General features: G+C 30.7%; 3 protein-coding genes across 5 annotated transcripts; 2 read left to right on the plus strand and 1 right to left on the minus strand.

Moving 5' to 3' along the window:
- Window positions 1–3,587: 3,587 nt before the first annotated feature.
- FBP7 (F-box protein 7) lies at window positions 3,588–14,217 on the plus strand. Of its 3 annotated transcripts, none has more exons than XM_022912438.2 (11): window positions 3,588–3,782; window positions 4,056–4,136; window positions 4,282–4,394; window positions 5,526–5,642; window positions 5,728–5,824; window positions 12,202–12,275; window positions 12,380–12,433; window positions 12,521–12,622; window positions 12,797–12,855; window positions 13,336–13,546; window positions 13,808–14,217. In XM_022912438.2, exons 1-11 carry the CDS (start codon window positions 3,773–3,775, stop codon window positions 13,865–13,867), a joined length of 978 nt encoding a protein of 325 aa, XP_022768173.2. In that variant the 5' UTR covers window positions 3,588–3,772; the 3' UTR covers window positions 13,868–14,217. The 3 variants fall into 3 exon arrangements, with proteins under 3 accessions (XP_022768173.2, XP_022768174.2, XP_022768175.2); XM_022912439.2 differs by having other exon boundaries at window positions 3,632–3,782; window positions 4,071–4,136; XM_022912440.2 differs by having other exon boundaries at window positions 3,644–3,782; window positions 5,526–5,587; window positions 5,700–5,824.
- A 1,848-nt stretch (window positions 14,218–16,065) lies between these two features.
- Window positions 16,066–18,869, minus strand: LOC111312294 (V-type proton ATPase 16 kDa proteolipid subunit-like). The gene is made up of 3 exons (XM_022912441.2): window positions 18,496–18,869; window positions 17,879–18,164; window positions 16,066–16,558 (listed from the first exon to the last, which is right to left on the minus strand). Exons 1-3 carry the CDS (start codon window positions 18,572–18,574, stop codon window positions 16,426–16,428), a joined length of 498 nt encoding a protein of 165 aa, XP_022768176.1. The 5' UTR covers window positions 18,575–18,869; the 3' UTR covers window positions 16,066–16,425.
- Window positions 18,870–19,041: 172 nt separating this feature from the next.
- LOC111311230 (BTB/POZ domain-containing protein At1g21780-like) lies at window positions 19,042–22,373 on the plus strand. The gene is made up of 4 exons (XM_022910603.2): window positions 19,042–19,345; window positions 19,464–19,609; window positions 20,736–20,851; window positions 21,485–22,373. The coding sequence occupies exons 1-4, from the start codon at window positions 19,233–19,235 to the stop codon at window positions 22,088–22,090; spliced, it is 981 nt and encodes a 326-aa protein (XP_022766338.1). The 5' UTR covers window positions 19,042–19,232; the 3' UTR covers window positions 22,091–22,373.
- The last annotated feature ends 317 nt before the right edge of the window (window positions 22,374–22,690 follow it).

The raw sequence follows: 22,690 nt of genomic DNA on the forward strand, positions 1-22,690 counted from the left end.
AGTTTAACCTTCAAGGTAAGGGTGCAAGCAAATTGAATAAAAAGAAATGAATATATTTTTGTAATTTATTTTTTTATTTTTAGAAGTGTTTAAGTTTATTTTGTATTCGATAAAAAAATTATTTTATTTATTTGAAATTATTTTATTTAAATAATAAAATATTTATAATTAATTTATGTTTGATTCACTTAAATTAAACAAATTAATATAGTATAAAAAAAATTCAATAATATGTGAAGCGCATCGTTTTAACTTATGGGTTTGTTAAGGAATGCTCTAGGGTACTCATTAAAATTATCATATTAAAAAATTGTTAATGTTTCTTTTCAATGCGTTGAAACTATTACATAAATTATATATACTACATTAGATTAAAGGAATCCCTTAAGGATTTTTCATGTGACACTTATTTAATATTGGTAAATTATCACTTTACCCTTATTCATCAATTTTATTTTATTTTATTTGTTTGTTTTATTTTATTTTTATTTAATTATTTTTTATTTTTTAATTTGTTATTTATTTAAATTTAAAAATTAGGGTAGATTTTGATTACTCAAAAAATAATAAATTTTAAATTTGAAAAAATGTATTAAAATTTTGAAAATAAATAAAAAATATTCCAATGAGGAAATTTTTAATAATCATGAATAATTTATTTTATAAAACAATTTTATATGAGATATTTTTTAAAATTTTACCCAAATTATGGAAAATTTTAGAAAAAAAATTAGTAATGATAATTGACATTAATTTTTGAGCAAAAAAATAAAATGTATTAAAATTTTGAGAAAAATAAAAACTATTTCAAAGATGATAAAATTTTGAAAATAAATAAAAAATATAACAAAAAAAATAAAATTCATAGAAATCATAAATGATTAATTTTTTAAAAAATTTTTATATGAAAAGTTTTTCCAAGTTTGACTGAAATGAGGAAAAATTTTAAATAAAAATTTAATAATGATAATTAACATTTTATTTATAAACAATAATAAGATAAAAGAGAGAAATTTATAAAAATAATAAATTAAAATTTGGAATTAAAATTTAGATCCTTAAAAAATAATAAATATAATAATAGCAATTTTAAAAATCATGAATAATTAAGTCTTTAAAAAAATTCTAAGTAAAAAAATATTTTTAAATGTAATCCAAATGATAAAAAATTTTATTAAATAAAATAATAAAACAATTTAATTGACCCACGCGTAGCTAGTATTAACACTTGTAGTAACTAAAAAAACTAACCTTTTGAATACGAACAGACGGAGGCAAAAACATTGAGAATTAAGAACCTGCACCTGAGGAAGAAGTGACTGCAAGACAACCAAGATATATCATTAACTACGAATATGAACATTTTTATGTAAATTATCCATAATAACAGAAAAATTTTAAATATATCATTTTTAAAAAATTAATTCATTTCATCGAAGTTTAACTCTCATAACAAATTTTTTTTCAATATAAGCAATCAAGCAATCACTATTTAATACCTTTTTTTTTTTTTTTAAATACACATCAATAGTTGACAAATCCCTTTAACTTATCGCTTATAATTAATAAACATAGTTAAAATTTAAACTATAAAAATATATTGATAATATAATATTTAATCATACTAAATATTGTACATGTCTGTGATGATAGGTGGGCGGAAGCGTAAACTTGGATCCTTAGAAAAATTATTGTATTTATTATAAGGATCATTGGAAAGATGTTATGTACTATTATTGAAGTTTTTCAATTTGATAAAACGATTTAAGTATCATCAATTTATTTAAAGAATTGTTTACAATATTATCTTAAAACGTATTTTTTATTTAAAAATATAAAATTATCAAATATATTAATAATGAGATTTTTAGACTCAATAAATTAGTAAGAAAATACATATTTTTTCAAAAATATTTAATTTGCTGATTCTTAAATTTTGAAGGGGAAAGTGAGTTAAGGAAGTGATATTTGAAGGGAAATGTATACTTCATAGATTTTGTTAATATATAAATATAAGGTTTTTGTATTTGGTTTACAATACAAAAATTTAGGATTACTTAATAAAATTTTTTATTATATTATCTTTGATAGTATGTGAATAACACATGACATTTGTATTACTAACATATAAATAACATGTTGTCTTATTTCAAGCTAAATGATTTTGAAATATATTTTTTTATATTTTTCAACAAAAATAATCTTACAATTTTGATTATTATTCTAATGTATTTTTTATGTAATAATATTAAGTAAAAATATTTTACATTTTTTTTTTTCACGTTTTCAACACAACTACGTTTTTTATCTTAGAAAAGTCATATTTTCAACGAAATTATGTTTTTATACATATATTTTTTATTGAATTCTAAAAAATATTTTTTTTTATATTTCAACAAAAATTACATTTTTATCTTAAAAAATCTTTTTTTTTAACAAAAAATGCATTTTCTATATTAGAAATATCATTTTTGTTGAATTCTAATTTTTTTTTTCATATTTTCAATAAAAGGGTTGCATTCTTTATATTAGAAATGTCGTCTGTATTAAATTTTAGAAATTTTTTTTTTTATGTTTTCAATAAAAGATTATGTTATTATTTTGGAAACATCATATTTTCAAAAAAATTACAGTTTTATCTTAAAATGTCACTTTTTAATTTTGAAAAATAATTGTTTTCATATTTTTAACAAAAATTGTATTTTTAATCATAACTTTTATAAAAATTTCAATAACACTATGTTAAAAACATGATATTTGTTTAAAATATATTAAGAAAAAAATTATTTTCATAATATTTTATAAAAAATTACTATATTTTAAAGGTAAATAACATTATTTATATAATCTAAAAATACAATTAAGTGATAACAAATAATGGAAAAAAATTTTCACTTTCCTTTCGAAATATTAAAAACCTTAAGTAGATAAGAGTTTTTTTTTTTTTTTTAATTTTTTGACATTATTAGAAATCTTAAAAAATCTTAGTTATCGTGAGTCAAAATAAGAAATTAAATTATAAAAGATAAGATTCTAAAGAAAAAATTACTTCTCAGGAACCAAATGCCACTTTAAGATATATTAAAAAAATAAAAAACTAATTAACATAATGAGATATGTATCCATTTCTTAATAAGTGAGATTAAAAAATTTTACTACCAATATATCAAATAAATTATCAAAAAAATTACAAAAATCATTCCCTTCTGTGCATAAAAAGACTACCTACATAACTTATTTTCTAAAGAAAAATGAGAAAAAAAATACCCTCACAATAAACGTGTCAAATTCTAGTTATATTTAAAAAAAAATAATTTAATTGTTTTACACAATCTAATTCACAAACAGTTGGGACTGTCTTACAATGTTTAAAATGTGTTCAGCCCAAAAATTCAACAGGCTCGTAAACCCACGTCATTGTTTTTTTCTTTCAGAAAACAGCTATTTAAGCCCGATCAAAATGCAGTGTGAGTGGCTATGGGTTTTACTATACTGGGCTAATCCACCAGACCCGTAGATACCTCTAGTTCATTCACCTGCTTAGGCCAGGTTCGTTAATTCTGATTGGGCGCTTCAGCTAATACGTCAGCATTTTTCCATTGCATCTTTTTTCTTACAATTTGGAAAATTCGAGGTTTTTATTTTTAGCCAACAAAAATTTGGGGTTTGGAAAAAAAAAAAAAGAAACAGAGCAGATTTTTTTTTTCCTTTGAGAATTATAGAGAGAGCGAAAAGAAGAGATTCATAAAAACCCAAAGTTGATTTGATTCCCATGAATTCAGGTATATACAATTAAATTCATTAATTTTTAAATTCCAATACGACCATTTCTTTTGCTTCCAGCGATTATATAAAGTTTTTCTTCGAATTCATTAACTATCAATTTCAAATTGTTTAGTTTCAGAATTCAGGAGAAAAACTTCAATAAATGAAAGTTTTAAACTTTAATTCTTTTTTTTTTTAAGTTTCGTCCCATCGCGTTTTGTCCTTGTTATCCTTTTTTTTTTATTGTATATTTCATTATTATTAATTAATTAGTGTGGCCTAATTTACAGACTTTGCCTTAGCAGCGGAACTAGAATCAGCTTTGCGGTTGAAGACCCTACAGTACTTTGTAACGCAAAGGCCATGGCTTGGTATTTTTATGTTTTTTATTTCTTTGTTTTCATTTTTAAATAATACTTTTTTGATATTTCTTTTTCTAATTTTAATGTTATTGGCTTAATTTCTAGTTTAAAGCACTTTGTAAGTTATTAATTTTACCTGATTTATAAATTTCAGATCTTTATGGAAAACATGTTAGACCAGTTGCCCCTTTTGGAAGCGCCAGCAGAAGATCATATGTTGATCCTGCACTTATCCATCGTTGCTTGCCGGATGAACTGCTTTTTGAGGTATTTCAATGTAATATTGGGCTTTATTTTTTTGACAAAGATAATATTACCTTATGATGGTGCATTTGGTATGCAAAATTATGATAAGATTGAATAAGATGATATTATGAATAGGATTAGATTAAATAATATCATCTTATTTTGTGTTTGATGTGTGCAAGGATTAGGATAAGATAATTTATTAATTGGTCAAAATTATCTTTCCCCTTAAGTTTATACAATTTAAATTATTGATGTAATTTTTAAGGGTATAATAGAACATGTAAGTTTAATCCTATGGATTAAAAATAATCTTTTCCACTTTAGGAGGATTGAATTATCCTATGCCAAGGGGAGAATTGATCTTCCTTGCAATCCTATAATTTTCTTTAGATATAAACTAAACATTGTATAGGATGATTATTATCCTATCTTAGCCATCATGCTATTCACTAAAGATGGTCTTAGGTCATTAGTTTTTGATAAAGGTGGCAATCTTACTGGTTTGGATTAGGTCATTTTGGATTCGAGTTGTTTTAGATTCGGGCTATTTTTGGGTTTTTGGTTTTAAGCAGAGTTTGGCTAGTCAAGTCATTTTTTAAATTTTATGAAAAATGTAATAATTTAATAACCTTTTTGAGCTTGGTCAAGTCTGGTTTCTTTTTTTTTTTTTTTTTTTTTGGTTTAGGTCATTTCATTGTTTTTGGGTTTTCTTAGATTTGGATTTTTTATTTTTTTTTATGACCGAATCGGGTTTCTAAAGGGTTTGGATTCTTCTTTTTTGGGCGAGTTTTTCTGGATTCGGGTTTATTTTGTCACCTCTATGTGTTGGTATATGCTTCTAATTGTTTTTCTGTCCACGTTGAAAAGAGAAAAAATGCTAGTGTTTGAGTTGTTTAATGCAGAAAATTTGATTTTGAATCACTTGATTGTGATGATTGATAAACGACATTTCTTTTGATGTTATTGTCTGATTGCTTACAATTTGGGAACACTTTATGAGCATTCTAATTATAATGCCAAAATATCAGTTTTCAACCTATGAATCGCTTCTGTCATTAAACAAAGAGCAATATGCAAGAAGAAAAAAAATTGAAGATTTTTTATATTTGGCAATGAAAATAGAGAGTAATGATGGAAATGAATGTACAGGTCTTTGTACGGATGGCTCCATATGATTTAGGAAGGGCATCATGTGTTTGTCGAAAGTGGAGGTACACAATTCGTAACCCTATGTTTTGGCGTATTGCATGCTTAAAGGCTTGGCAGGTAAATTTGGAATTGATATCGAACCTTTTATTAGGCTGTTGTGTGTAAATATTGAAGCTTAAGAACTGCTGCCTCTTTTATGAAGCTCTCTGGAGTGCTGGAGAATTATAAGATTTTGCAGTCAAAATATGAAGGTTCATGGAGGAAAATGTGGCTTTTAAGACCTAGGGTACGAACTGATGGTAAGATGTGCTCTCTTTCTTGATTGCTTTTAATTTTGGGTGTAATATATTCACAAGTTTCTGTTCTTTATATTAAATCATTGTTAATTTTGCTTGATGGTTCAAAAACCCATATATATGTTTACCTTCTCTATTTCTATGTTGGGCCACAGATAAGTGATGTAGGTTAAGAGAAGAATACAATTTATAGAAGGTTTTAGGTACCATGAATGAAAAAAGGAATTAAATGAATGTGATTATAAAGAAAAAACTTATAATCATAGTGTACATATAGAACCTAGATATGAAAATAGCTTAATAGCTGTTGGTCATAGTATTAATGGATTTATTGATGCTAGTACTACTTTGTTTAAAAAGTTATTTGTTATATTAGATAAATTATTGAAAGTCAAATAGAAAATAGGACAAGTTACTAGTTTAGACTTAAACCATGAGTCTAAACAAATATTATTAGAAGTCAACCACACAAATTAGAAAACTTTGAAAAACAAAGACAAGATATTAATTATGGTCCTTTATATTATTGAAATGAAATATTAACTTTAAACAAAAAAACAAGTAGCTGAATCCTCTTCTTCGAGGCAAGAAATAGGAGATTTTAAAACTTATAAACTTATAGTAGAACATTTTAAAGCAAAAATGGCTAAAACAGATATTCCGAAAGAATGGATAGAATATTTGAACATGATAGAAGAGTTATATAAAACACATATAGAGCTCTTTAAAAAATATAACTGTTATTATATGTTAAATTATGAAACCATGAATGAAAGTAGTATTGATGATAGTAGTGGTGAAGAAGAAACAGATGATAAAATTCTAGTTACTAACCCAATAGAAACATCCTTAGAAGATGAAAACATAGAACCAATGGAAACAGATTCAAGTTCTTTAATTGATTCTCTGCCTGATAAAGGCAAGAGAAAGGTTGGTGAGATCTCTAATCCAGAGATTGATGATCAAATTAGATTTCCAGATGAGAAATAGAGAAGAAATTAAGGTAAAAACTGAAGGAGAATTCTCTGTTTTGCCTCAGATTGATCCTATACCTCAACTGTCTCCTATTATAAATCTCTAAAAAAATACCAGTAGCTCAAGGTGGTATACTTATTTAGATTTATATGCAGTTCCAATATCTGACTATGGAAAAACTATAGAAGATTGGGTAGTCTATTACCATTGTAGTAAACAACTACAAAGATACTTGGAATAAAGAAAAATTCCTAATCATCAAATTCTACTTTTTTTTTTTTGAAAAAAATTCTATTAAGTGATTTTTAATATAGGTTATCAAACACACTGAAATGCTTATTGCAGACTTGTTATCACAGTAAAGTCTCATTGGTCCATCCCACTTGATTTTCAAGTCTTCTAGGATAATCTTTAACCATAGTAGTTTGCAAATTCTTTGAGCCATTGCTCTAAACTTTGCTTCAGCACTTGATCTTGCCACCATATTCTTTACTTTTCCAAGTCACAAGATTACCACCTAGGAAAGTGCAGTAGCCTGAGGTGGATCTTCTTCCAGTTATTGAACTTGCATAATCAACATCTGTATACGCTTTTAGTACCAACCTTGAATTTCTTTTAAACAAGGTTCCTCTACTAGAATTGGCTTTAAATAATTTAGTACATGGTAGACCGCCTGTAGGTACACTTTTTTAGGACTATGTATAAACTAACTTATCACACTCACATTATATGCTATATTAATTTGAGTATGTGAGAGATAAATCAGTCTTCCAACCAATCTTTGGTTCATCTCTCTATTATAGCAACATCTTCATTAGTTTCTCCAAGTTCATCATTAAGATCTATAGGGGTATTTGCAAGTTTACATGCGAGCTTCCTAGTTTCCTTCAAAAGATCCATCAAATATTTTTATTGTGAGATGAAAATACCATGTTGTGAATGAGCCACTTCAATTCCTAGGAAGTATTACAATCTCCCTAGCTCCTTTATCGCAAATTCTCTGGCCAAACACTATTTTAGAGATTTTCTCTTTTTCATCATCTTTAGTTACAGTTATATCATCAATATACACTAACAAAACATAGACTCTCCTTGAATTCAAGTGCTGGATAAACAGTGTGTGATCTCCTTGACTCAGCTTATATCCCATTGCTAGCATTGCTTTGACAAATCTCCTGAACCAGACCGTAGGAGACTATTTATGGTCATATAAAGCTTTTTTCAACTTGCATACTTTATTTGCTTCTAGATGACCTCCATATCCTGGTGGGACCTTCGTATATATTTTGTCTTCCAAATCACCATGTAGAAAAGCATTCTTTACATCAAATTGTTGAAGCTGCCAATTGTAATTTGTAGCCAAGGATAATAAAATCTTAATTTTATTCATCTTGGCAATTGGAGCCCTTAGCCGTTAACTTGGCTTTATGCCTTTCGACAGTATCATCCGCCTTGTATTTTATAGGGGAAACCCATTTACACCTAATTGGATTTTTTCCTTTAGGCAACTCTACTAGTTTCCATGTCTTATTTTTTTCTCCATTTCTATTTTCATGGCTTGCCTTCATTTCTCACTGGATGATGCCTCCAATAATGTAGTTGGAATAGAAATAGTGTTTAGGCTCACAAGGAAATTTTGTGGGATGGTAAGACTTTTTCAAATGACACAAAATTAGAGATTGGGTATAGTGGATGCTTATTATATTTTCAGGTTCCTTTTCTAATGGCAATAGGCAGAGCATAATCACTAGTTCTAGTTTTAGGCGAGTCATGCTCATTTTGAGAAATAGAATCAGAGACTGTAGTTACCTAGTTTCTAAAGTTAGGATCAGGTTTTTGGACTTGCACTAGCTTAGAAGCTAGAACTTTCCTTCTTGAGTACACCTATAATTCCTTCATAAAATGAAGAATAGTATTATTCTTAGTCACAACCTCTATGTTTAGAATGGGTTTCGACTTAGATTCAGTGTTTGACTTGGACTAAGAAGAAACAAGTTTAGACTTAGAAGAATTAATGGTTGAAGATGTTGAGGAAGAGGATAAGTCAAGCAAAAAGAAGTCTTTATCTTTATCTTCCATGAATGAAGTCTTCCTTTAAAGATAAGGTTGAGTAAAAAATGGTTTACTTTTTTCGAAAGTGACATATGTAGCACATAAAATTTTTAGTAGGAGGATGATAGCTAGCACTTATACCATTTTTGAATTGATGAATACCCCACAAAAATACACCTAACTACTCTTGTATCCAACTTCCCCCTATTAAAACTGTGAACTTGAACAAATGATGTACAACTAAATATCCTAGGTGTGAAGTTGTTTATGGTATTATAGTTGAGATAGAATTGTGAGAGTAGTTCCATAGGAGTTTAAAATCCTAAAACACTTGAAAGTAACCTATTTATAATGTGTGTGTCATTGAGAACAACTTTCCCCTAGTAGGATTTGGGTACGTTTGCTTAAAAAATTAAGGGTTGAGTTGTGGCTAGTAAATGACTGTTTTTCCTTTCTACCACTTAATTTTACTGTAGGTATTAACACAGGATGAGTCATGGATAATCCCCTCTTTTAGGAAATAGGTAGATAAACTCTGGTTGGAATAGTCTTTTGCTTTATTAGACCTAAATCTCTTGATTTTCACTCAAAATTGATTTTGGATCATGTTTTAGAAGCTTAAAAACGCACTATTCATATCTGATAAGTAAAAAAATTCAAGAGACTTTGGTACAATCATCTATGAATGAAACAAATCACCTTACACTAGAAATATTAGGAATTATAGATGGGCCCCATATGTCATTATGAATTAAGTGAAAAGGAGTATAACTTCTTTTATTGCTAACTGAAAAAGACACGTCTATGCTTTGCAAGTTCACAAATATCACAATGAAAATTTTCGACATTTAATAGAAGGAAACATGATTTTCAAAGTTCCAAAAAAATGATGTCCAAGACGAAAATAATAAAGCCAAAATTTGTTTTTATTGGGAGCTTTTTCAAAAAGAAATGGCAAATGAATGCTATTCTTAGTATTACTTGTGTTGTTTCATGTCTCAAGATAGTATAGTCCATACTTTTCCTTCGCATGTGCTTCTCCGAACTCTAGGCCTGAAATTCACAATAGGAGGGATAAAAAGTCACATTGAAGTTCATGTCTCTAGTAAGTTTTTGTATAGATATCAAATTAGTAGACAATTTGGGAACATGAAAAACATTTTTAAGAATAAATAAGGGATTAATTTGAACATCTCCTAATCCTGTCACTGTTGTAAGCAAACCATCTGCAACAACAATTTTCTTATTAACAGGACACAAGGTATATGTATTAAACTTCTACAAAGAATGTCATGTGGTGTGGCTCTTGAGGCAATGACCTAAGCACTCGTAATAGACCTATTTGAGACATTTAATCCATGAGAACTAGAGACTTTACTTGAGTGTGCCAATGAACGTACACTAGTAGACTTTTCAAGGGTTCCCAATAGGCTTCTCAATTTCTCAATCTCTTCTCTGTCCAACTCTCCTTGTTCTCGAGACTTCTCCTAGTTTGACTATGTTGAGTCATGTGAACTTGCTCTTGATTTCTTGGCTATCCTCCTTTATAACCCTATTTTTTGCTTGAAGTTGAAGGTTTTCCATTTAGTTTCCAACAATGATCTTTGGTGTGCCTCCGCTTATTGCGTTAGGTGCACCAAAGATTGTCATGACTTGAGGTTTTAGCCAAATCACCTTTCCCTTTCTCGCTGACTAGTAATTGTTCCAAGCTTTGCTTATTCCCACCATTAGAGACCATGGCATGTCCTTCTACATGCAGGCTGTCAAGCATCGCTCCTTTTTTGCTCTCTTCTGCTTTAACCATGGAGATCACTTCATTTAAAAAAGGCAGATCCTTTTTTCTCAAAAATTGGACTTTGACTTGATCAAACTCAACATTAAGTCCAACAAGAAAGTCATAGAGTTGATCTTTTTCAATAAACTTCTTCAAAGTTGCTGCATCTTACTAACCTTCATCTTTATACACTGGCAGTGGTCCATCTCTTGCCAAAGATTTTTCAGAACAATAGCATACTCTGTGATTGACTTATTCCGTTGTTTGAGAGCTGCAGTCTTGATCTTTATCTCATAGACTTGAGCAGCATTCCTAACTTTGGAGTAGGTTTGCCGAACTTATTCCCAAATATCTTTGGCCATGGACAAAAATATGTCACTGATATCTGGTGTCATAGAATTCCATAGCCATGATATAGCCATGGAATCCTTATCATCCCAAGCTTCAAATTTTGGATTTCCTTTCTTAGGATCAGTACCAAGAAGATGGCTCAATTTTCCTTTCCCATTCAGAAAGGTTTGAACCAACTAAGACCACTTCAAGTGGTTGTTTCCATTCAATCTGTACACAGCTTGGATAATTTGTAGTTCTTCTATGGTTTGACCAGTTATCACTTCCTCAAATCGGGTAGTAGTGACGGATTTTGCTATCTCTAACTTAGTTATCTTTCTCAGGACTACATGAGTCTTGATAGTGAAGATTTAATCGGAGATGATTCTTGGCAATGAAGGCCGAATAAGGAAAAAATAAAATGACTAAGAAAGACTTAATAGTATTTGGCCTTTAAGGCTTGAAAAAGAAATCAGCAATGAAGGCTGAAAAAAAAATTCTTCCTAAAAAGAGCCTAAAGCTCTGATACCATGTGGAAAATTTGAAAGGATATTGAAAAACTTTTCTATTGAATTAACCAAACACCTTAGGTTTATATACAGCTAACTAGAGGATAAAGTGGGAAACTAAATCTTCCTAAAGCTGATCCCTATAATTGAGGGATTGTTTATCACAATTTTCTGTCTTTAATTCTAGGGATACAAATACTTAATTTTAGGAATACAAATATATACAGATTACAGCCAGCTGTAATTAAGTGTTTTCCCGCAAAACACACTTTCTCTCTCTCTTTCTCTGAGCATTCCAACATTTGTACAGCGATAGAGAGAGTGTTTCTGTTTGAGTGATTTAACATAGTTTTAGAATTAAGATAGCAGCAGCATCACCTGTATCAGAGCATAGTTTTCTTCCACAGGTATCTTGTAGGCAGTTTTTGATGTATGGTACTCTGGACATCCTACTCAGACATTTATACTGTTACAAAGGATATGTCTGACATGGAAAATGTCAACTACCCTGCTATATATTACTTTTATAAACAGCATACTGATTTTAGCCTCAAATATGTTGACTCTGCTTTACATTAAAAAAAAATGCCACTTTTAAGTTGTTATGTTCATGTTGCATATGGAGTGGCATAAACCCAAGCATGGTTTTCTTCTGTGCTTACCAGTGCTTTCTTTTGTTCTGGACATTTGTGATTCCTAAAGATTGTTTCGTGAAACTAGAATCACTTTTCAAATTGCAGGTCTTTATGTGAGTAGGAATACTTATATTCGGGCTGGAGTTGCAGAGTGGAAGATTACAAATCCAGTTCACATAGTATGCTGCTAATCTGCATCTTCATTCCACAACTTTTTCTTGTTCTTCTCTTTATTCTGAATGTAGTCTGATTTCTTTTTGTCTTTTCGTGAATACTCCTGCAGGTCTGCTACTTCCGGTACATGAGATTTTTTCCTTCTGGCAGATTTCTGTACAAGGTTGTATTTTACGGATAACGTAGTTCACTTGTGGACATGATAGTGTTTTTCCAAATCTAATTGATATTTCTATTTGTTTGTGATTAGAATTCTTCTCAAAAAATAAAGGATGCAGCAAAATTTATGAATTTCCGTGCATCAAAAGCAGACTGTGTTTTTGGTGGTCATTACACTTTGTCAGAGGACAAGGTCAGGCTCTCTTCTTTACAATAACGTTAAGAATGTCATATTTGACTGGGTCAATGCACTTAAGTTCCATTGAATGTCCATTAAATTAACTGTTCAATTCATTGCCTGCTTTCATCCTAGTATCAGTTGCTTGATATGCATCTCAAAGGTATTTATGATCATTCTATCCCGCAGGTTGAAGCTGCTGTCTTGTACCCTGGCATGCGTCCTACTGTGCTGAGAATTCGTTTAAGGTAATATAATAAGCACGGAAGTTTATTGTTTGTTTATTTTTCTTTCAATTATGAGCTCAGGACGAGACTTCCTAATTAACTTTTGCCGTGGAGATAAAACCTTTATTCATGCTTTAAGTACAAAGTTGTTCAATGCATTTAACTATCTACTTTTAGCTGAGGGGTTTGATGGCACATACTGCATTTTGTTTGCATTTATTGTTTATTAATCAATCTGATTTAAACCTAGCATGCCTAATGCTCAATTATGAACAAGCAAAATACCATAAAACTATAAACATGTTTTGAGATATCTGGCATTTTAGATGATGCTGGCTTTAGATTAGGGATTTACCTCATGGTTAATGGATAATTACTTGTTGGAGCATCTTTATTTACAGCCCTTTTCCCATCTCCTCAACATTCTTCCCTCTGTTTAATTCCTTTAATTCCCCTCCATAAACGGTGTTATCCAGTTCACTTACCTATATGCATATACAGATTACGAGGAACGACAGTAGGGGCTAACAATCGAATGGATTTGCTTTCACTTGTTACAAGCGGCGTGAATGATAATGAAGCCAGCAGTCCTGAAGAGGACATCCTTGGAGTTGTTGAAGGGTGGCAGGACAATGAAAGTCACAACCCAGATGTGCCTGCAGTGTCCCATAAAAGGGGTTTAACACCATTTGTCTTTGTCCCGTTTGAAGAGGTAATTTTATTTCTGCCTTGTGATCTTTTGATTAATTAACCAATAGACTATTGCTGAGAAATTCTTCAGAATCTGCGAAATGTTTATTCTCATTTCTTAAGTAGTTAACAGTTTGTGGCAAGACTTTGCTTTCCATCTAATTTCACTAATAGAAAGTGTGTTTAGGTTTGGGAAGACAGTGTGTATGCATTGGCTAGCATCTCTCTACTATATTTGTGTTTTTCACAACTAATCATCTGGCCTTTGTCTTCTGTCGTTTAGGTGGAAACATCTGTTTTAAATCTGCCAGTGGAAAAGATGGATTATTACGTGCCCGGTTAAGGCTTTCAGCAACTGAGTTCATTTCTGTAAATATCATATTTCCTCTGAGCAAGCAGTTGGCATTGATTGTATTCCTTTATATCATGAATACATCTGTGTTCATGAGATAGTAATGTCTTAAGTTGATGCCATGGATCATAGATTCATAATGCAGGGATTTAGGTGCGCCTTCTTGTTTGTTTCTGGCATTTATCCATGTTATGCCATGTAATATATCATAATGTGATTTTTTGTGATTGCACATAAGCTCGTATGTTCTTGCGGAGTACCGTGATTTAAATTTATACTCAAAGTTATGTTTGTTATTGAAAGGGAAGTTATAAGCTATAAAAGATAGATTCAGATTATTATGTTGCAGTCTTCAATGCTTTGTTTTGATGCTGAAAAGCAGCTAAATGTTATGAAGAAGGGGGCGGGGGAAATTACTCGAGTTAGCCAACTTGCATGCTTTCATTATCATTTGCAAAAGCTATTGCAAAGCCGCAAAATGTTACTTCGAAGGTGCCATCCGCAGCGTGCATATAAAATTGAATCTAAAATTTAGTTCGTTATTTTTAAAAATGGTATTTACTGAATTTTATATGTAAATATTCTATTTCAACCTTTAGCTTCTTTCGTAAAAACAAAAGAGTACATCAGATAATTAGTTGGCTGAAAGTATAGAATCTGCAACAATCAAAGGTGAGAAGTTGATCAAGACGACAAGTACGGGCAATGGCGGTTTTATTTTTCAAACAATTTAGGCTTGGTATGTTTCGTAAAAATTGATTTTAAGAAAATATTTTTTATGAAGTGTTTATATTTTTAAAAAGGTAAAAATTTTTATTTTTTTTATTTTGATGAGTTAATGAAAAATATTTTTTGTTATTTTGTTGTTTGTGAAATTTTTTCTCAAATAATATTAATATAATTATTAAAATATTAAAAATGATTTGTTATTAAAGTATATTGAAATTATTTATTACTAAAATTATTAATATTAAAAAATAATTATATTTAATAATATTTAATATTAAAATATTATATTAATATAAACTATTTAAAATGAAATTATTTTATTTTTATATTAATGTTTTAAAATATTTAAAATAGTATTACTATTCTTAAAATATTATTTTTATTAATATTAAAATAATAATATTTATTATTAAAATATTTCTACTATTAAAATATTTATATTTTATATTGAAAGTAACTATTTTAAATCATAACAAATTTTTTTTTATTTATATATATTATTAAAATAATAATATAAATACCATAATAAATAAAATATAAAATTATATTTTTTAAACTAAAAAATAATAAGAAATTATTAAAAATATTCATATTAAGAAAATAATATTATTATGCTATTTAACCGTAATTATTAAAAAATAAAAATATCATTATATATGTTATTATTTATTATTAAAATAATAATATAATACTTTTTATTATTGAAATATTACATATAATTATGTTTAATAATATATAAACTAAAAATATTTAAAATTAAAATATTGAAAGACTTTTGATGCTAATTTTTATTTTTTAATTAAAATTAAATAAAATATTTTTATTAATATAATAATATTTTAAATCAAATGGAATTAAATTCAAACTTAAAATATTATATTCAAAATCTTACTTGAATATAATTATAAAAATATTTAAAATTAAAATATTAAATAACTTTCAATATTAATATTTTAATTTTTTAAATAAAATTAAATAAAAATATTATTTATTAATATAATAATATTTTAATCAAATCAAATTAAATTTAAACTTAAAAATCATATACAAAGCTTGATAAAATTATATTCAAACACATCAATAACTAATTTTACTTATAAACAATTCTTTTTCAAAAATTATTTTTCTCTTTTAAAAAAGGTAAAACAATTTTAAAAAACAGTATCTCATTTTTTATAATCAATAAATTATTTTTTATTAATCAATCAAATTTTTACCCAACAAATATCTCAAAATACAAAAATTATTGCTTAGAATCCATTTTTCAAAGCCCTGAAAACATAGATGCAGGCAAGATAAACAAGAAATGATATGATGTGTCAAATCAAGTCGTAATTAATATCCCAAGCGCCCGCATTTTGACATTGGCAGCTGGAACCCGCAGTATCATCAACTGGCAAGTAGACCTGGCCATTAAGCAATTGTTCCAAGGAATATGGATTAAAGAGCTATCGACCAAGTGAACAAGGTAAGAACATCAATCTAATAATTCAACCCGTAAATCCAAGTATCTAAGAAAGTGCAGTGACAAAAGCACACTACTGACAGCATCTAACTAGGGCTTTGAAGACAAATAATAGCTCAGCCTCATAATACATCCAGGTAATCCAGCGGAGCAAGATGCTGTTTGGAAAAGAGTTCAGTTCCATAATCTTGATCAGACACAACATATCCAGAGAGTTCATCAAACTCAATAGAACTATAAGGCGGGGTGGGGGGGATCTCATGTATTTAAATTCAACTTCTGATTATACATTTCCAACTTTAAAGAATATAAAATAAGATTAAAAAAAAAACAGCTTTTTGGAGTTTGGCGTTCTTTATTCCGCGCGAGATTGACCAGCTCGGGATGAAAGGATGATCCCCACAATGAGTCCATAGAGAGCAAGTGCTTCCGCAAAAATGAGGATAAGAATCATACCAACAAAGAGCTTAGGCTGTTGTGCGTTAGCCCTAAAAACAATAGCCAAAGGGTAAAACAGGAAAATGGTAAACAGTTTGGTAGCCTTCGAATTAGATCAATGTATACTGAATAGCATACGTATACAATAAGTAGTTTGACAGTATTCTAATTAGATCAAAGTATATTGGCTGGAATAAAATCTAATCAATCTAACAATCAAATGAGTGGTCCAAATCAACTGAAAGTTGAATTCAAACAAAATGGGCAAGCATCTTAAAGACCGCAGCAAGAAATACAGTATATACCAATACAATACCTAATAAAATAAAAAGAAGCCAAAAAGTGCATTAGAAGACTATGGCAATGATAGAGACAAGCAATTAAGCAAAAAGATCATCTGCAGACAACTATTATCTGAAAGCCAGGATGTATTAAAGACTAAAGGGCCCAATCACAGAATAGTAAAGTGGTGGGATAAAAGGGAAAAGTTGCATTAACAAACTGCCTTCGCCATTCAGAAACGACAGATGAGCTCTTGACATTCTTCATAAATCAAACCAGAGTAAAAATCTATCCGCCAATTGGAAGTGATCCTTTCTAAAGCAATTTTTTTCCATTGGAACTTTAAACTAACCATAGTTCTCAGCTAGATAATGGACTTTTAATTGTAAAGCTCTGCATATCTTTCTCATTTACATGTTATTCGAGCTAGACTTGAAACTCAAATTTGAGACAGAAGAATCAAACATGCAGATTATGTGTCAAATCTAGGAATTAACCACATCACTTTAGCACATAACTGAAATCAAGCCAATCCTCGTTTCATCTCACAGGGATAAAGGTAATCAGCAATGAAGTCCCTGGTGTCCATAATCAAGTAAAAAAACTTTGTTGTAACTTCAAAAGATCAGAGTAAAGTTCATTTTAAAACAATTTTACTTAGTCCAAATCCAACAAACTGTTTTAAGGGCTAAATGAAACATTATGGAACAATTAAGAAAACTAGCATCCAATTAAAAAAAAGGCAAAACAACATAGAAGACTAGAAATACTACTTTAAAGGTGACAGCAAGAACCCACAAACCAAAGTTAGCAGCTGCAATCTTACACCATCATCAAGAACAAGTTTAAAACATATTCATTGCCGACGTCATTAGCGAGTAAGAATTACACTTTCAACAGATTAGAAAACAACTTTCTATAAAAAAAATAGTTCCATCAATTCAAAACTCAAAATCTACATCTCCATAATGAATGTAAACTTTAGGAAATACAAACTAGTGAAAAAAAAAATACAACTCACATTTTCATTGACTAAAGCATTAAATCAAATTCAATTCCCAAAACCAGCACCAGGAAGAAAAGAATACCTGACTCCAGCATCGCCGACAATCCCTATGGCCATTCCAGCAGAAAGGCCAGCGAGGCCACAAGCGAGGCCAGATGACAAGTGTGCATACCCATCAAACAAATAATAAGATTTTGCTTTGGGGTTGATTCCAGTACTAATAATAACAGCTATAATCAATCCATAAATACCCAAAACCCCAGCCATAACCACTGGAACTATAGATTTCATCACAAGCTCTGGCCTCATCACTCCCATTGAGGCCACTCCCACCCCACTCTTCGCTGTTCCATACGCCGCCCCCATACCTATAAAAAAAACTGCAAATCAACTAAAAGACTAACAAAATTCACTGAATCTTTTATTCTATTTTTGGCCTTAAGCAAATAAAATATCTCTTATAATTCCTATTAATTTCCTGACATCTTACCCTAGGAATTCATTAAAACTTTTAAATTGGAATTAAAAAAATGAAAATTTATTAATATCTTCCAATAACATTAATAATCACTCAAGTAACTGCTTTTTAAAAAAGTTTAACTAAGGTAAATACAAATAAAAAATATTTCATAAAAACTTAACATTATTAACATAATAAATGAGAAAAATAATTTGGAGAGAAAGTGAAGGAGAAATTACAAGAGAAGACGAGAGCAGCGGCGGCTCCCAGGAAGCCGAAGAAAGGAGCAGTTTCATCGCCACTGAAATTGGAGGACATCCTTTCCTTTGGTATTTGTTTGGTTGCGGAGATAGGATAATTCTTGGATCAGATTGCGGAATTTTTTTTCTTACTGGTTTTTTTATTTTTTATTTTTCTAAAGAGGATAGGAAGACGGGGATCGGGCAAGGAAGGTTGTGAGTGGTCGATTTACCATAATGCCCTCTTTGTTTTTGGTGGAAGCGATTTGGTCCGTGCAGCTGCCAAGTGCCAAACATAATGCCGCATATGATTTTGTTTGACTAGATGGGATATTTGGAGTATTCAATTGTAGTAATTATTCATCCATCGGTAAATCATAATCTCCTCATCCATAGTTGGACCACAAACTTTTTAAAATTGAGATGAAGTGCCCCTTAAGTGCGGTTAAGTAAGCCATACGATTCATAAAAGTCAACCCCTATTCTTTTTAAATGCTATCTTCCTTTTGGTACTTGAAAAAAAATAATATGCTTTCTGTTTGTTGACAAGTGTACCCGAAAAAAAAACCGTTCTTTTCTCAGTTCAGAGAGTAGTCAACTTTGCAAGGCGTCAAAGAAACGTCTTCTCTTCCTCTGCAGCTACGCTACTACTGAAACAAACTACCGACATAGGTCTCAGCTCTTTTAAAGACAGAAACCGAGGAAAAAACAATAGGAACAAAACAGGAGATCCAAAAATGGGTGATTCGAAGGTGGAAACTATCTCCAGATTAGCTCAATGGAGGATCGACAACTTTGGTCCTTGTTCTTACAAAAAATCCGACCCTTTCAAGGTTGGTCTTTGGAACTGGTACTTTTATCTAATACCCAGATTTTCTTTTAGTTGGAAATTGGTATTTTTGGTTCTTGTTTCTTTCTTGGTAATTTTGACTGATTCTTAGGGGGGTTGGTGGCATTTTATGAAACAGGCACTTGTCTATAGAGAAGAATCGGTATTTGTATATTCGTTTATTTCCTGAACCATCTCGGGTGTCTAAAGAGCAGCCTCCTTTCGCTAAATTTATACTTCGGGTCTCAAATGCTGGTGCTAATCGTAGACTTTATATCTCCCCAGGTATGCCTTTTGCTCTCTCTCTCCCTCTCTCTCCCTTTTTTTTTTATCTCCTGCTTTTGTTTATTTGGCTTATGTTGTTGTTCTAAGCATAGGTTTTTGAATTTTTTTTTTTTCATGTTAATGTTCTTTAATGTTTTGTATATGATAAGAGAGACAATTGGTAACCAGTTATCTGAAGGTTTATATTGATAGGAAAGCACAAACCTTTATACCATTTAAATTATAGCTCATGTCTAAGCTGGATGAAATGATTAATGGCTTTTAAATGGGGATTCTTGTTTAGAAGAAAGGTGCAAGCTGAAGATGGATTAAAGAGTGTCGCATGTAATCACTCTCTCTGTAAGAAAGACAATTGAATGATCAATTATCCAAAAGCTTTCCTAATAGGAAACAGTATCCAACTTTTATATTTGAATTATGGTAGTGGAAGTAATTTAACATGTGAAAGTGAAAAACAAGTTTGGGATTTCGAGTTGTAGTTCTATTATCTAAAAAAATATGACTTTACTGTGGCTATGTGTGTCTGCCTGTTGGTGTTCTTTGAGATAGAATTATTAGCATAGAAATGATATTTGAAACTAGATCGTGATTCATGATTATGGGCAGTGTTTATTTTCGGTTGCGAATGAAAACATGGGTACAAAACCACTCAACTTCACCTTTGATTGCAAAGTGTTTTTATTTTTTTGGACGAGAAAATGGGAAATAGGAAGAAGTGTTTGATAAGTGACAGTTGGTGCTTACTTTGTTTATATCATGCTGATGCAAGAATGGAAACAGGAAATTTTGGATCTATCTATTATGATTTGGTGTGACGAGAAAGAAACTTTTCATATTGAGCCCATATGCTGAGATAAATCTAATTGTGCTCGTATTTTGTCAAGAAAGAGGAAATCATGTTAATTTACTTCGCAGTGAGTAATCCATGTTAATTTACTTTGAAATGAGTAATTATGATCGTTCCTTTGAACTCTTAAACTTTTCTACGGCCTTCTTAACTTACTTTATCCTGAGTAAAACCAAGGGACCTTGAATTGCTTTCTCAACTTTCTTTTATGCATAATTAATCTGTTAAGCAGCTTTGAGAAGATGCCCTTGACCCTAATTTGTTTACTTGGTGCTGCAGTTCATGATAGACCACTGCAAACATGTGATGATTTTGTTTGGCCTGTTGATTCTATATTCCATGGGCGCTTCATTATTGATGTTGAGTTCCTGGAGCTGAGGATCAGCCCCATAAATGTGAGCTCCTTTAGATTATCATTTTAATGTGGTATAATGGCAATGTTGCTAAATGTATTCTACTTCTTCCTATCCCTCTGTCTCCCCTTGAGCCACATCACTCCCCCAAAGAGGAGGTACCTGGACCTAAACTTAAATAGAATAGGGTTGTTGACAAATTTACATATACCTGTTTCTTTCTTCCCGCCTTTCTTGTGTACCTTTTAGTTAAACAAGGCAATAGAGAACATTGTTTAAAGGACTCAATCAATTCTACTGTTATTTACAGTGTTATGATGACTACTAACCCCCTTCCCTGCACTTGTATTCACTTAGAAACTCTGCGCCCCCTATTACAGCAAGGAATGCTCTCAAAATGTGACTTACTTGTTCTTGTAGCTGGCAGGTGGCAATTAACCTATTTTAGAGCAGTATGGTAATTAGCTTATCCCGTACTACTCGAATCCTTCATAACCTCATTATGGAGTTCTATCCTAGTGAAGGTCCCCTCCTTTCCCCTAAAACCAGGTAATATATAACAAGTAATATGCTTAGCGAGATTTTTCTTTTTCTTGTTATATGACTGTGAAGCAAGCCCTTATTGTATGTCAGCAGATTTCTTCTTTTCTTTACCCTTTTCTTGTTAAAATCCAGGGTGGTGAATTCATTTCCATATGGCCTACTGGTGGAGCAATGCAGTCTGTATCAACTCAAAGCACCCTGTGCTGCCTTGCTAGCATGCTTGATGAGGGTATTCTTGCAGATGTTACCATCAAGACTGCTGAAGGTACTGTAAGTGCTCACAAGGCGGTTCTATCTGCTAGTTTACCCGTTTTTGAGAGCATGTTCCATCACAACCTTAAGGAAAAGGCATCATCCACAATCCTTATAGAGGACATGTTGCTGGAATCTTGCATGGCCCTTCTAAGTTACTTGTATGGAATAATAAAACAAGAGGACTTTGGGAAGCATCGACTGGCATTACTGGGAGCGGCAAATAAATATGACATTGTAGATCTAAGAGATGCTTGCGAGGAAAGTCTCTTAGAAGACATCAACTCACAGAATGTGCTTGAGAGGTTGCAGGAGGCTTGGCTTTACCAATTGAACAAGCTGAAGAAAGGGTGCATGATGTACTTGTTTGATTTTGGCAAGATATATGATGTTAGAGACGAAATCAATAACTTTTTCAGGATGGCAGACAGAGAACTGATGCTGGAGATGTTTCAAGAAGTACTGACAGTTTGGAAACTGGTATGACTTTCCTTGGGGTTTTAAGTTTCAGTTGCTGGTGAGCTGACAATTACATAGGAGTCCATACAGTATAGTTTGTTGTATATTACTCAATGAAATCCACATCTTTTGTTTTTGTTTTTATTTTTTGTTTTTCCTTCTTTCCTCTTATAATATGCATATATAGGTCTGCTAAGATCTTTTTTACATGTCAGGAATCAATAGCTTGGGTTGTGTGTAGCTTTATATGGTACCTGATTTTAAATCTTCATTTGCATGTAAGGAATTTAAGCTTGGGTCGTTGAGAGTATCTTCTCTGTGAGCTTTGTTTTGCAGTTAGGAAATGTATGATTGCTTCATATTTGAGTTGTTGTTTTCTTTTCTATCAATAATTATTTGGTAATTAAGTAATTACTTATGATTATTGATGAATGCAACCACTTGAACTTCAACCAAGATAGTGACAAGGGGAAAGTTCAGGCAGGTGTATGCAACCACAAACATAAAGGTTTACGGCTGTCGGTATTTGTAATCACCATTATTTTTGGTTTTGGGCTGCCTTTGCTTTGCATTGCATGTTGTTCATCCCATTCCCACGAGCTGGCAAATTTTTTCTTTAACAGGTTT

The sequence above is a fragment of the Durio zibethinus genome, chromosome 1 (genome assembly GCF_047325235.1).
Source record: "Durio zibethinus cultivar Kanyao isolate XHJ-2024 chromosome 1, ASM4732523v1, whole genome shotgun sequence".
Classification (NCBI taxonomy): domain Eukaryota; kingdom Viridiplantae; phylum Streptophyta; class Magnoliopsida; order Malvales; family Malvaceae; genus Durio; species Durio zibethinus.